This window comes from Chenopodium album, chromosome 7, assembly GCF_948465745.1.
Source record: "Chenopodium album chromosome 7, dcCheAlbu1.1, whole genome shotgun sequence".
In the NCBI taxonomy this organism is placed as follows: domain Eukaryota; kingdom Viridiplantae; phylum Streptophyta; class Magnoliopsida; order Caryophyllales; family Amaranthaceae; genus Chenopodium; species Chenopodium album.
Window position 1 is genome coordinate 58,819,116 of NC_137840.1, and position 10,447 is coordinate 58,829,562.

Genomic DNA, 10,447 nt, shown 5'->3' on the forward strand with positions numbered 1-10,447 from the left:
TTCACCTGCAAATAACATTTAGGTTCCACAATCAGTGGGGAGTAACTAGCAGTTCTCCCAAAGACAAAGATCACATAGCAAGAATCAAGACAAAGTAAGAGCAAAGAAAAAAGGCATATGAAAACAAAGTCACAAGACATGAACCGGAAGAAAATAAAGATATTAGGAAGAAACTATTCAATGGAAAATAGGGTTATTTAGTAAATTAAAACATGAAAACGGAAAAAAAATAATTGTTAAAGTTCATATAATAATTCAAACAAGCAAGACATGTTAAACAATTTAGTAATAATATTTATATCATAGATAAACAATTTGACTAAAGTAGGATCGAACGCTAGTGGAAGCCCGCAGTCCACTTCCTAAGGTTTGTCAGGAGACTATGTCTAAGAATGGCCAAACTCCCGGTGTCGGATAGAAGCCAAATATGGTCTTACACCTCAGAACCTCCCGGACGACAACAATTAACCCAGGTTATACTACTTGAATCCCGCAGCCAAGTAGTTGGCATGTTCTAACCATTAGAATCCCGCAGTCCAATGGCTCCTAACTTAAAGTCAATAGAAAAAACAATAAAATAATATAATTTTAAATAAAAAATTATCAATGATCAGTAGAGTTGCCTCATATGGTCTTATACTCAAGAATTATCTTATCAAACACCACAACATGCGTAGCTTAAATAGTGTGTTACCAACACCATGAGAAGACTTTTAATTAAAAATATGCACATTATAAACACACATATACATGCTGTCCATTTTTTACAAATTGCAAATACATACTTAAAAAAAAAACGGAATAATTAGATTATTGCTCTAAAAATTACCAAACTTGCACACATTGGCCGTCACATTAACACAAGTATTATATAGTATAATTTGAGCCAAAACAAGTTTTAATCATGATTATATACCCTAAACTAATCCCAACCAACAACTTACATAAAACTTCAGACACCCCATAATTATCTAGCCAAAGTTCACCTACTTAGATTACTAGTCATTGTACCAATTAATAACTTGAAAATACATTACATAATACAATTACATGAACTCCTAGCATGATTTATAAAGTGATAGTCAGAGTACTATACTCACACTATTTTCACAAAAATTGCAAGAAACAACTCCCTCCATATTACTTTTCGAAACTGCACTATACTCTACAAACACCACTTATACCAGTTAAAACCATGACCCAATTAAACTAAGATTCAAGCAACTAATTTAATCATTATTAGCTATGAAAGTCAACTCCATGTTTCACAGTACAACCATCTAAAACTTGCTAGTCCAGTTTGTTTAGGCAAATCTCAACAAGGTCATATGAGAATCTGCTAGGTTTGAGGGGTAATAACAATCATACTACCAAAAGCATATAAATCTACTATAAACGATTGACAAAGCAATAGATGAACAACAAATAAGTTTCTAAGTAGGCAACAAGAATTCAGCTATGTAAAGAGAGTGAGTTCAGAAACACAATACTGAGCAAGGACAAGCTTCCTTCTTCAGTAGGGATGTGGTTCGGTAGATAAAAGTAGAGTAATTCTATTATATTTAGAGTATGCGTGTGTACATGAATGCTGAAAATGTCTAATTACACTTATTTATACCTAGGGATCTCTAGGGTTTACAAATATCTTCGGAATATATTCAAAATGAAGAAGATCTTCTTGATTTATCTTCTTCCCTGTTCTGTAGGTGTACCTTTGGCAAGTATCTCCTTGATTGATATGTATGATGCTGCTTTCCTTGTTTATTTCAATCAAGATGTTTTGTATATTTTGCTGACTTATTGGTCTTGGATTGATGCCCTAGATGTAATGGGTCGTATGGTGATACGGGCCCAACAATTGCCCCTAATTTTTATTTTCAATTATTTGGAAATGAAAATTACTTAAAAAGCCGTTGGGAGGATTTTGAAATTTTCAGAAATAACTTCAACGGTTAGCAAAATAGGAAACGTGATGGCAGTTTAAGGCAACTTCCTCGACAACCCATTGTGGCGGTTTATTTCTTTTTTTGTATTTATTGAGTGTGCAGGCTCTTGTCTAATCACTTCATTGCTTTGCCCCAATTTCGATTTTCACCAGGTATTCTCTCTTTCTTCTCTGTTTCCTCTGTTTCTTTTCTTTGTTGTTTTTTTTTTTCTTTTATCTTGCGATGGGTGGTCATGTAAAAGTTGTGTTTGCTGGGGTGGATGAGGGTGTAAAAAAGCCGTCCTTAGTGGCGCAAAATGTATTCCCTGCTAAGGATGTTTACCCTTCCACCATAACGAAAGAAGAGGTTCAGGGCATCGCTGCTGTTGCGCGATTTCCTGATGGGGTTGTTGTGAAAATCCCATCTTCTAGGGAGAGGGCTGACTGGACTGCTCCTGGTTTGGTGTGTTTCTTTGAGTATCTGTTGATGTTTAAAGGTTTTGATGATGAGGAACTTAAGTTACAGCAAACTCATCTCATAAAGACTTTTCAAGTGTTTGTGCAGCCTAGGTGAAATTGATCTTGGAGATGGAAGAAATAACTAAAGCTGAGAAGACTTGAAGGAGTTCTTTATCAAGAAAGTTATTCAATATAAAAGAAGAGTTCCCTAACTGGAACTGAGTTCCCTCACAGGAACGTTCCTTCACAGGAACTTGAAGACTGCTGACTAAGATCTTTGGAGGAACTTAGTAAGCGTGGAGTCCAAGTAAACCTACCAGAACAAGAGTACAGCGCAGCAATGTTTTAGTTAAGATTTTATCTTCTAGATTCATTGTTAAATATGTTAAGTAGGATATGCATGAAACTTATTAGAAGCGTGACAGTTAGCTTGGCAAATAAATTAAAATCGGAAAAGATAAAAGATAGAAATCGGAAAAAGATTTTCTTTAAATATTTATCTTTTAAAATCAGTTTGATAAAAAGATATTATGCTTTTTAATTCAATATTTCTATCTTATTTTCTGAAAAGATTTTCTTCAAAGGATTTAATTAAAAAACCGTGTTTTAAGATAAGTTAAGTTTTACTTATTTATCTTTATGTAAACCTACTGTTTATACAGGTAATACTCGTATAAATAGTAGAGAATAATATGAGCCTAGGTTTTTGTGAGTTTTATGCGTGAAGAATTTACAGAGCGATAGTCGTGTAAGTTTGCCAAGCTTATTATACTGTCATATTAGTTTCGGGTTTCATGCATAGCTTGCCTATCATATACTAGGATTTAATTCTTGTATTTGGTTTCGGGTTTATTAGGGTGAGAGTATTTTTATCATTGCATACAGAGAGAGCTTCTGGTGAGAAGGGGGAAGATCTGTACTTAGGGAGTACGAGTGAGTTTGAGTGTGGGACTCAAACTGGGTAGAACAAGGTGTTGTTCTGTAGCAAGTTCATTCTGGAACTTGAGAGTAGAGGCTGAATTATAATAGGTTGTAACTTGGTGTTTGCCCTATTATAGTGGAATTATTTGTGTTTGAAATCCCTAAGGTAGGGTCGAGGTTTTACTTCTAGTTGGGCACTAGAAGGTTTCCTCGTAAAATCTGTGTGCATCGCAAGTTCCTATTTTGTTCTGTTTTATATTTGCAAAATTATTAATTAGGAACTCAACTACAATTCACCCCCCCCTCTTGTAGTGTTCATCTCAATTAACAGTATCCCTTTGTAATTAGGCATGTCTTCCCTTTTTCTCCTCTTGTTCGTCAATTTCTGTCTAGGGTTAGGGTTTCATCTTGTCAGTTATTGCCCCAAACTTGGAGGGTTTTGAGAATTTTGGATTTGCTGAGTGCGAAATTGGGTTTAGAACTTGATGTGAGGGATTTGTGTTATCCTTATACTATTAGGATCAGTGGTAAGGGTCGGGTTGGTCTTCGTTTAAAGGATGGTGTTGGTCCTTTGGTGACTGATTTGGAGAAGGCTTTTGACAAAAAGTGGTATCACAAATTCTTCTTTGTGAGGATTGACTCGTTGGGTGGTGATTGTGACTTTTTGATTGACACTGTTGAGGCTGAAGGTATTTTGTTTTCTCATTTTCTTGTGTTTTGCTCTCTTTCTTTGTTGATTTGGGCTTATTTGCTTGATGGTTGCAGTGAGTAAATTGAAGCAACGTTCTCAGTCTCCGTCCCTGATAGACAAGTTGTACGAGTTGAGTGTAGACGAGAGATCCTTCATCAAGTTGACGCAATCAGAGGCGGTTATCCAGATCAAGTCTTTGGACGATTCTGATTCTAAGCAGAAAGTTGCCCCAACTATGTCTCAAGGTATGTTCTTCTTTTTTTCCTTTTTCTGTTTGTGGTTTTTGTTGTGTTGCTTTCTGTGGATGTGTCCTGTTGCGAAATTGTTTTGCCTTTGTTAAATATTTATTTGGCTCTTAATTTGTTTATCCTTTCTGAGGTGGTTTTCCCTTTTGTTGAGTATATTTGTTGTATTACTTGTTGTGTGCGTTTGTCATGTTTCCTGTTACATTCCCTTTTGAATTCTGCCATGTTCCTTGCAGATACTTTGAGGTCACTAAGGTCTCATGACCTTCTTAGCTCATCTTCCCTTATGGGCCGCCTTAAACGTCGCTCTTCTCCTCCAACTACTGAGGCTGTTCCTCTCAATACGGTGGCTCCAAAGATTGGTGCTCCTCCGCTTCCGCCCCGTACTGGCCTCAAGAGGAAGCTGGGGGCGCCTATTGATGTTGATGCTGCTGATTTCTCTTTTGATTCCTTGACTCCGCATGTGGACACCTTGCTGTTTCCGTCCTTCAAGGATCGCCAATCCTCGCAGACCTTTGCTGATCTTTCTCAAGAGGCTGCTGTGCAGTCTTTCCAGGTATGGTATACTCTAAAAAAAATTTAATAAACATGGCTAGAAACGGATTGTGCATTCCTTACTTGATTCCGTGTTCTGCAGAGCCTTCAGTCTTGCTTGGGCATATTGGGCAAAGTGTCTGAGTTTACTCGAGCGTATGAGGCTATGAAGAAGGAGCGTGATGCTCTTTCTGGTCAGTACAAGGCTGCTACTGAGGCTTTGAAGACTGAGCGTGCTAGGCGCAGGGATTGCATTGCTGAACGTGATGGGCTGAAGAGGACCTTGAAGGAGGCTGGGAACGAGGATGTTGATGCTGCAGCGTATTACTTTGGGAAAGCTCGTCTTGAAATGATGGAGGAATTTCAGCAAGGAAAACATGAGGCCTGGGATTATGAGGCTGACAAGGCTGCTTTTGAGGTTGCATTTCCTGCAAGGACTGCTGCTCCTGGCACATTGTTGCTGAGTTATGCTAATGAGGAAGTGAATTCTCCTCACAACACCGAGGTTAAGGATGTCCTAGAGAGTACGAAGCCTGTTGATGAGGAAGTGGTCCCTGCTGACAACATGGATGAGAATTAGTTTCAATGGTGCTGTGTCACCTTTAAAAATTTGTTAAATCTGAAGGATGTTTGTTTTTACTACCTTGGTGCAGTTGGATAATTTGTTTTGTCTTTTGTGCTACATTTCTGTAGCTGGATAATTTGTTTATTTTGTTGCTATACAACTAAGTATTTCTGTCTTTCTACTATGTTGCTTGTGTTTTCGTGTTGTGTGTTGCCATTGTGCTATAGTTGTATTACAGTTGTATTGCAGTTGTATTACAGTTGTATTATAGTTGTATTACAGTTGTATTGCAGTTGTATTACAGTTGTATTACAGTTGTATTACAATTGTATTGTTGCTTACATGTGTTTGCTTGCCCTGTAAGGGTAGTTAGTCTGTTCTGTGCAAGAATGATTGATCATTGTTCTGCGGTGACTTGCTTCATTCTTGCCTGGCAGTGTAGGTAATGTTCCTTGCAAAACAAAATAGGGTGAGGGGTGGCCGTGGGTTTCCCCAACGGCCCTCCGATGCCAAAGTCAGTACTAGTAATGATTATAAATCAAATTGACAAAGAGAAAGGAGAGAGGAGTACCTTTCGTGTTGATTTTGGCTGTTGGAGATTTTTGTGTTTTTGTGTTTTTCTTCTTTTTTTGTATTTTTTGCTCGCTTTTCTGTTTTTTTTTTTGTTTTTGTAAGTAAAAAGACAAAATTGAAATGATAACTACGTACCTTTGTGTCCTCAGAAATGATATAGCTTTAGGTGTGCTGCGTTCCAGCTCCGCTATACTTCCTTTCCTTCTGCATTTCTGAGTCTGTACGCTCCATTACCTACTACCTTAGTGATCTCATAGGGTCCTTCCCAGTTGGGTGCTAGCTTTCCTGCATTTACATCCCTGGTGTTTTCATATACCTTCCTGAGAACCCAATCTTCTAGTTTGAAGACTCTTGTTTTGACATTCTTGTTGAAAGACCTTGCTACTTCTTGTTGGTATGCTGCCATCCTCATTTGTGCGTCTTTTCTAAGTTCTTCTACTGTATCTAGGTTGTGGATTAATTCTGCTTGGTTCCTTTCTTCTGTCATTAACCCATATCTTGCTGTGGGGACTTCTACCTCTGTTGGGATTACTGCTTCACATCCGTATACCAATGAGAATGGAGTGTGGCCTGTGGCGCCTTTTGGAGTTGTTCTATCTGCCCACATGTTGGGTAGTTCGTCTGCCCATTTCCCTTTGGCTCCTTCTAGTCTTTTCTTCATGTTACCTATAAGGACTTTGTTGCTTGATTATGCTTGTCCATTTGCTTGTGGGTACCTGGGTGTGGATGTGATGAGGGAGATGTTCCATTCCTTACAGAACTTGGTGGTCTTATTGCTCCTGAATTGGGATCCATTGTCTGTAATGATCTCTGCTGGTACCCCGAATCTACTTAGGATGTTTCTCTTTATAAACGAGATGACATGCTTATCCTTGATTTCCTTGTATGCTTCTGCTTCGATTCATTTCGAAAAGTAGTCTGTCATTGCTAAAAAGTATACTCTTTGTCCTGATGATGGAGGTAGCTTTACTATATTCATTCCCCATTTCATGAATGGCCAAGGTGTCAATGTTGGATGTAGCTCTTCTGACGGCCTGTGCGTTAAGGGTGGGTGCTTTTGGCATGCTAGGCATTTCTTGGCGAACTCTGCTGCATCCTTCCTCATGCTGGGCCAGTAGTATCCCATTCTGAGTGCTCTGTTGGCTAGGTTCCTTCCTCCGGAATGATTTCCACATTCTCCGCTGTGTAAGGATTGTAAGACCTTTTGAGCTTCTTTTCCTTCTAGGCATCGTAAGAAAGGTCCTGCTGCAGACTTTTTGAAGAGTACATTGCTGATCAGACAATACTTGGATGCTTTCTGAGCGAATGCTTGAGCTGTTACTTTCCCTGTTGGTTTCGTGTTGCCCAAGAGGTATTCCTTCAATGGTGTTGTCCAGCTGTAGTCTTCTTCTTCTGTAAGGCTCGTTTGAACTTCGTAGACACTCATGGTTGATTCTTTCTCTATGGCTGGTGAGAGTACGTGCACTAGGGGGATAGCTCCAAATTCCTCTGGGTTGATGTTTGATCCCAGGTTTGCCAGGGGGTCTGCTTCGGTGTTTAAGTTTCTGGGTACTTGTTCTATCTTGAATTCCTTGAACTCTTTAATGAGTTTCTTTGCGACTTCTAAGTAGGCTATCATCCTGGTGTCCTTTGCTGCATATTCCCCGTTGATTTGGTTTACCATGAGTAAAGAGTCAGAATTTACTTCCAGGTGTTGTATCTTCATGTCCTTTGCAACGGTTAATCCTGTGATTAGTGCTTCGTATTCGGCTTCATTATTGGTAGCCTTGAAGTCGCACCTTATTACCTGTGCTATCTTATCTCCTTGGGGTGATGTCAGTACTACGCCTAAGCCTACTCCGCGTATGTTTGCTGCGCCATCTGTATGAAGTATCCATTTCTGTGCAGCTTTTGGTTCCTGTAGCGCCAGCACTTCCTTCTGTGCTTCTTCTTCAAGGGTAGGGCTGAAGTCTGCCACGAAGTCTGCTAAGGCTTGTTATTTGACTGCTGTCCTGGGCTCGTACTGTATATCGTATCTACTCAAGTGTAAGGCCCATTTCTCCATCCTTCCTGACATCTCCGACTTTCTCATGATAGCTCTGATGGGATAGTTGGTGCGTACTCGTATGGAATGGCTTTCAAAGTATGGACGTAACTTTACTGAAGCAGTGAATAAGGCTAGAATGATTTTCTCTAATGATGCATACCTCGTTTCTACGCTGAGTAGGGTTTTGCTTACGTAATAGATTGGGAACTGCTCCTTGTCTTTTTCTCTTGTGAGAACTGCGCTGATCGTCCCTTCAGACACTACGAGGTATAACTTGAGTGGTTCTCCTTCTTTTGGCTTGGAGAGAATCAACGGGTTGTCCAAGTATTCTTTCAGCTTCTGAAATGCTTCGTCGTGCTCTTGTTCCCACTTGAATTCCTTATTCTTCTTCAGTACTTCGTAAAAGGCTCTGTTCTTTTCTGAAGACTTTGAGATGAACCTGTTCAATGCCGCAATTTTTCCTGTTAAGCTTTGTACATCCTTCTTGGACTTTGGTCGCTCCAGGTCTAGGATGGCTTTAACCTGTTCTGGGCTGGCTTCTATTCCTCTTTGTGTGACCATGTATCCTAGGAACTTTCCTGATTGTACTCCGAATGTGCACTTTGTGGGATTTAGCTTCATGCCGTACTGTTTTAAGATGGAAAATGCTTCTCTAAGGTCTTTGACGTGATCTTCTGCCTTCTTGGATTTAACTACCATGTCGTCTATGTAAACTTCCATTGTGTTTCCAATCTGTTCTTCAAACATCTTGTTCACCAACCTCTGGTATGTTGCTCCTGCGTTCTTCAATCCAAAAGGCATTACCTTTTAGCAGTATATTCCTTGACTGGTAATGAAGGCGGTTTTCTCTTGGTCGTCCTTGTGCATGAGGATCTGATTGTAGCCGCTGTAGGCGTCCATGAAGGATAGCAGCTCGTGCCCTGCTGTGGCGTCTACCATGGCATCAATATGAGGTAAAGGGAACGGGTCTTTTGGGCAGGCCTTGTTGATGTCTGTAAAGTCTCTGCAGATTCGCCATTTTCTGTTCTTCTTCCTGACTACCACTACATTGGCGAGCCATTCTGGGTACTTTACCTCTCTGATCTTCTCAGTCTTCAGTAGGTTCTGAATTTCCTCATTGATAATCTTGTTCCTTTCTGGCGCAAATTTCCTTCTCTTCTGTTTTACTGGTGTATGCATTGGATCCACGTTCAACTTGTGAGTGATTACGTTTGGGGAGATGCCTTTCATGTCTTCATGGGTCAAAGCGAACACATCTTTTTCCTCGTCTAGGAAGTCGTAGATTTGTTGTCTGAGTTCTGCCTTCAGTTCTGATCCTATTCTGACTTTTTGATCTGGGTGTATGGGGTTCAACTGGACTTCTGTAGCTTCCTGTTCTTATGATATGCTCAATTTCTCTTGGCCCAGCTGACCCTCTGATTGCTATGCTGAACTCTTTTCTGCAGATGTCGCTTTCAGTGCTATCTTGTAACATTCTTTAGCTTCTCTAGGATCCCCTCTGATTTCTTGAATTCCCCACCTAGTAGGAAACTTAATGACTTGATGGTATGTAGAAGGGATGGCTTTCATCTCATGTATCCAGGGTCTGCCCAGAATCATATTGTATGAGGACAGAGTATCGATTACCCGGAACGTGACCTGTAGATTGATCCCTTTTGCGTACGCTGCCAATGTAATCTCTCCACTTGTCTTTTTGGTTTCCCCACTGAATCCTACTAGCATTGTTGACTTGTTGACGATGTTCTTCTCATCTATGTTCATATGTTTCAGGGTGTCCAGCATGATGATATTTGCAGAGCTTCCATTGTCAACTAGGATTCGCTTGATCATGCAGTTTCCAACTGGGAGTGAGATCACTAGACCGTCATGATGGCCCTCTACTGCATCGTTCTCTTCAAACATGATGGGGATGTCTATCTTGGATTTCTCCCTCTTGTCTGATTGATCTTTGTTACTATCTTTTGCATGTCGCTTTGCTGCTGAATATGTTAAACCGTATACTTCTGTTCCTCCTGATATGAAACAGATGGCTTTGACAATTGGAGGCGGAGGAGGGGGACCTCCTTGCTTAGAATCTCTCTCCTTCCCTGAAGCTTTAGATCTATCTGACAGGAGCTCTTTAAGGTAGCCTTTCTTTAGCAAGTACGCGACTTCCTTTCTGAGCGCGACACATTCATCAGTAGTGTGACCGATATCTGAATGGAAATCACACCATCTGGATGGATCTTTCTTCTCTCCAGGCCTATCACTCCTTTTGGGCCATTGCACAGTATCTCCCATCTTATTTAAGGTCCTAATTACTCCTGCAGGGTTAACGTTAAATCAATACTCATGTAACTTAGGCGGGAGTTCAGGATCCTCCCTCAAATCAGAAAATTTTTCTTTGACAGCATTGACTGTTCCCTCGTCAAAGCGAGAACGCTGATACGGCTTGAACCGATGGTCTCCTCTGGGAAAGTTGTTGTTCCTTCTTGCCGGACTATCTTCGTCCTTTTTGAGCTCTAGAGTC

The 10,447-nt window shown here is 40.2% G+C and overlaps 1 protein-coding gene across 1 annotated transcript; it reads right to left on the minus strand.

The window, feature by feature from the left end:
• Nucleotides 1-9,360: 9,360 nt before the first annotated feature.
• LOC145640375 (uncharacterized) lies at nt 9,361-10,218 on the minus strand. Its single transcript, XM_081691667.1, has one exon. The coding sequence runs from the start codon at nt 10,216-10,218 to the stop codon at nt 9,361-9,363; it is 858 nt and encodes a 285-aa protein (XP_081547793.1).
• Between the last annotated feature and the right edge of the window lie 229 nt (nt 10,219-10,447).